Raw genomic sequence first — 3,760 nt, forward strand, 5'->3', positions numbered from 1 at the left:
CTCCGCGTGGTGCGGTTCCTGCGGCGTGGCGGCGGTGACCTCCTGCCCCAAGGCCTGGTGAGGGCGACGACGTGAGGTCGGCCCGATGGCGGTGACGGTGGTGTGCGTCCAGGGCCCGGCATCTGGTCGGGCGGGCGCGCGGGACGGCCTTGGCAGGGGCGGGCGCTGACGGGAGGCTCCCCTCGGTGCTCTGCGGTGCTGGTTTGGTGGAGGTTTTAGGGAGGCTTGATGGAGGTCTGTGGCTGGCCGGTACGGGCTGGTGGTGGTCGAGCATCTCAGGGAGAAATCCTTCTTCTGGCCTTTGCCGGAGCTGGCGACGGCGGCGCCTGTGGGCGTCGCGCTCTTTCCTGGAAGCGTCGTCGATGTATGGTGCTCCACCCCTCACCCCGCGGCCTTGGCTCCGGAGGGAAACCTCTGATCTGCGGGATCGGGCGATGAAGGCGTCTTCACGTCTTCTTCCTCCTTGGGGGCATCGTCTTGGAGCCGGCTACAACCTGAGACCGGTGGATGGCGGCATCTTCGCCGCATGGAAGGGCGACATCTTCGCCGCGTGGGATGGCGGCATCTTCGCCGCGTGGAAGGGCGACATCTTCGCTGCGTGGTTTGCTGAGGCGGCCGTTTCAGGGGCGCCGATTTCTGTTTGGCAACGATGATGGCGTCAAGAGGAGCTTGGGTCGCGGCTCGGGCTTTGGTAGTCGGATCTTCCCGGCGTGCCCGAGGTGCTCTTTAGGGCACGGTCCGCGCAAGTCCTGCATATTTCCCTTGTGAGGCTCGTCGTCAAAGTCGAAGTTGTCGGTTGTTGGCGCGTGTGGCCATCTGTTGGCATGTGCCGTCTTTGCTCTGTGTAGCTGTTTGCGAGGGCGACTTGTTGGTGGAGCTCTATGGTGAAGTCGGAGTCGCCCGTTCGGAGATAACCGGTGATGACGATGACGCTTGCGACTCCCCGGCGTTCTTCTTTGCAGCTCATGTTTCATGTCGGTGGACAGGTTGGCCGGTGGTGCCCATGTTATATGGGTTGGGTTGTATTGGTTTTAGCCCGGTTTTCCGTCAATTAACCGGGCAATTCTTATTTCTTCTTAATCAATGAAAATGGCAAGTCTTTTGCCTCGTTTCAAAAAAAAAAAATAGGAGTAACTGAGCTGCAGTTATCGTCGCCCGCGAGTGGTACACATCAATTGACATAAAGAGCTACGTCAACGGAGAATTACTCCAAAATCTCCAGCCCAATCGACAGAGACGATTCGTTACCTTGTCACCGCCCCTTGGCGTTGCCCGACGAGTCCTCTCCTGCCCACCCTGTCTCTTGGTTCGCAGGAACGATTCATCCTGACCGCAAACGTCCGTCCGCCGGCAAGGTCAACAACATCAAGCACCTCGCACAGATCGCGTCGACCAACCCGCGCCTCCTTCGTTCCCATGTGTGCGGTCCATGATTTTTTTTTCTCGTTTGATGATGGACACGAAAGCGATTACTACAGACCGAAGGCCCAATAGGCCCAATTAACAGCAGATGGTGGATTTTGTTACGGGAGCAGCGGCCAAATCCATGTGCGCGACCTGCATAGCGAAGGAAGCCCAGGCAGGATTAGAGGAGGATCCAATGGCCAGAAACACCCACTACTTGAGATCCGACGGCTAAAAACGGTAATGGCCTGAGAGAGCTAGAAGAGTGCACGGTTATATAATGTATTTAAATTTGGAACAGAAAGAAAAAAGGTAGTAAGACGAGTGAACGGGGAAGAAAAGCAGTAGAAGGCAAACGACGCAGCTCTCTCTCACGCTTCTCCCGTGGTCGACGTTGCAGTCCACACGCGGGCGGGCACGCGGCTGGGCGCGCCGGTTCCACCACCTCATCTCCCGCACTCCCTCTGCCTCGTATCTCGTCGCCTTCCTCCACACCCCGCAGGAGCATTGCCAGCCGTCCGATCGCGCCCAGTATCAAATGAATCGAGGAAAACTAATGAAGAGAAACTGAAAGTTGCTGAACAGGAACTTGAGAAGCAGAGTTTAGGATGGTTAGCAGCACAACAAGAGTTAAAGGAACTTGCACAACTGGCATTCAAAGATACAGATGATATCAATGGTATTATCACTGACTTCAAACGTGTGAGGTCTCTGCTAGATGCTGTACGCTCTGAATTAATCTCTTCAAAAGATGCTTTCGCTTCCTCTCGCAGACAAATAGAAGATCAAGCGGTTCAGTTGCAGGAACAAGTACAGGAACTCGAGGACCAAAGGGTATTACTGATGTCTTACACCCATGATTTGGAGGCTGCTAAACTGGAGATTCAAGGGAAGACACAGGAGCTCAGTTACGCACAGTCTCGTTGTCATGAACTTGAATCACAGTTACTTCAGGAAAGGGAGAAGGTCGAGTCTCTAGAAGCCGAATTAGCCAAAGAAAAACAGAGCTTAGAACATAGAACTGAAGAAGTAGGCTTTCTTCAGAAGGAGCTTGTTCAGAAAGAAAATGAGTGCACCAAATCACAAGAACTTGTTAAAGTAAAAGAGTTTGAGCTGTTAGAAGCCAGACAGGAAGTCCAAGACATGAAGTTAAAGGTAGAGTCTATTCAATTGGCTGTTCAAGAAAAGGATTCAGAGCTTTCTGATACACAGAGCAGACTAACTGAAGTCAGCAGTGAAATTGCTGAGCTTCAGCAGTTGCTAAATAGCAAGAAGGATCAACTGCTTCAGGCTAGAACTGAATTACATGATAAAGAGCAACATATAGAAACACTGGAGAGTGAGTTGGATAGCATACGGCTCAGATGCTCGCAAGCTGAATCCATGGTTCAAAGGATGGCTGATCTCACTGGCGATCTTGCTAGTTCCGTAAAAGCCGGAGAAATGGACATCTATGCATTACTGGATGATGAAATTTCAAGCACAGGTACAGCCCTCGAGTCCAATTTGCATAAGCATAATCAACTGGAGGCTGACATAGAGATGTTAAGAGAATGCTTGCGGCATAAGGACATGGAGTTGAGAGCTGCTCATGAAGCACTTGATGCCAAAGATCAAGAGCTGAAGGCAGTACTTAGAAAGTGGGATGTGAAGGAGCGGGAAGTACGTGAGTTAGAAGAGTTACCGGATCCCAGTGCCACAAATGAACTTGCTGGTTTTTCCAGTGAGACAACAGAGGACGGCATTGTAGGAGAGATGGAGCTCCCAGAGCTTCAAATTGAAGCTGTGGAGGTCGAAGCACTTGCTGCTACGACTGCATTGAGGAAGCTTGCGGATATGACTAAGGATTTCTTCAAACACGGCAAAGCTGATTCTGGTATTGACTTGGTTGCATCAGAGAGTCAGAAAATCAGTAAATGTGATCCTAAAATGGAAGTACACAAGAAGACGGATGTGATTCTTGAAGCTGAAAAAGAAATAGTTAGGCTCTTCTCATTGACAAAACAGATTGTCACTGATGACATAATAAACGATGTTGAGGAATGATAGCTTCAAACTGAAGCATGTAGTCTTCCAATTCTACCAAGATAGCTTCAGAGTAGAGATATACCAGATTGATCTTTCGAACATTTATGGACAGCGATGTCGCCCGGAAGGATGAGATTGTAACACCCGGATGTAACTTTCCATATTTGTAACTCCAACTCTTGCCATTTTCGACTATGTGCTATGGTATTCCCTCCGTGGTTGGGTTTTGTCTTTTGTTTTGCATTTTATTCATGTCATGCATCGCATATCATGTCATCATGTGCATCTCATTTGCATACGTGTTCGTCTCATGCATTCGAGCATTTTC

At 50.6% G+C, this 3,760-nt stretch overlaps 1 protein-coding gene across 1 annotated transcript; it reads left to right on the top strand.

Moving 5' to 3' along the window:
* Positions 1–434: 434 nt before the first annotated feature.
* On the top strand, positions 435–3,465 carry LOC123139153 (early endosome antigen 1-like). Its single transcript, XM_044558952.1, has 3 exons — positions 435–638; positions 849–867; positions 1,805–3,465. The coding sequence occupies exons 1-3, from the start codon at positions 435–437 to the stop codon at positions 3,448–3,450; spliced, it is 1,869 nt and encodes a 622-aa protein (XP_044414887.1). The 3' UTR covers positions 3,451–3,465.
* The last annotated feature ends 295 nt before the right edge of the window (positions 3,466–3,760 follow it).

The sequence above is a fragment of the Triticum aestivum genome, chromosome 6B (assembly GCF_018294505.1).
Source record: "Triticum aestivum cultivar Chinese Spring chromosome 6B, IWGSC CS RefSeq v2.1, whole genome shotgun sequence".
NCBI lineage: Eukaryota > Viridiplantae > Streptophyta > Magnoliopsida > Poales > Poaceae > Triticum > Triticum aestivum.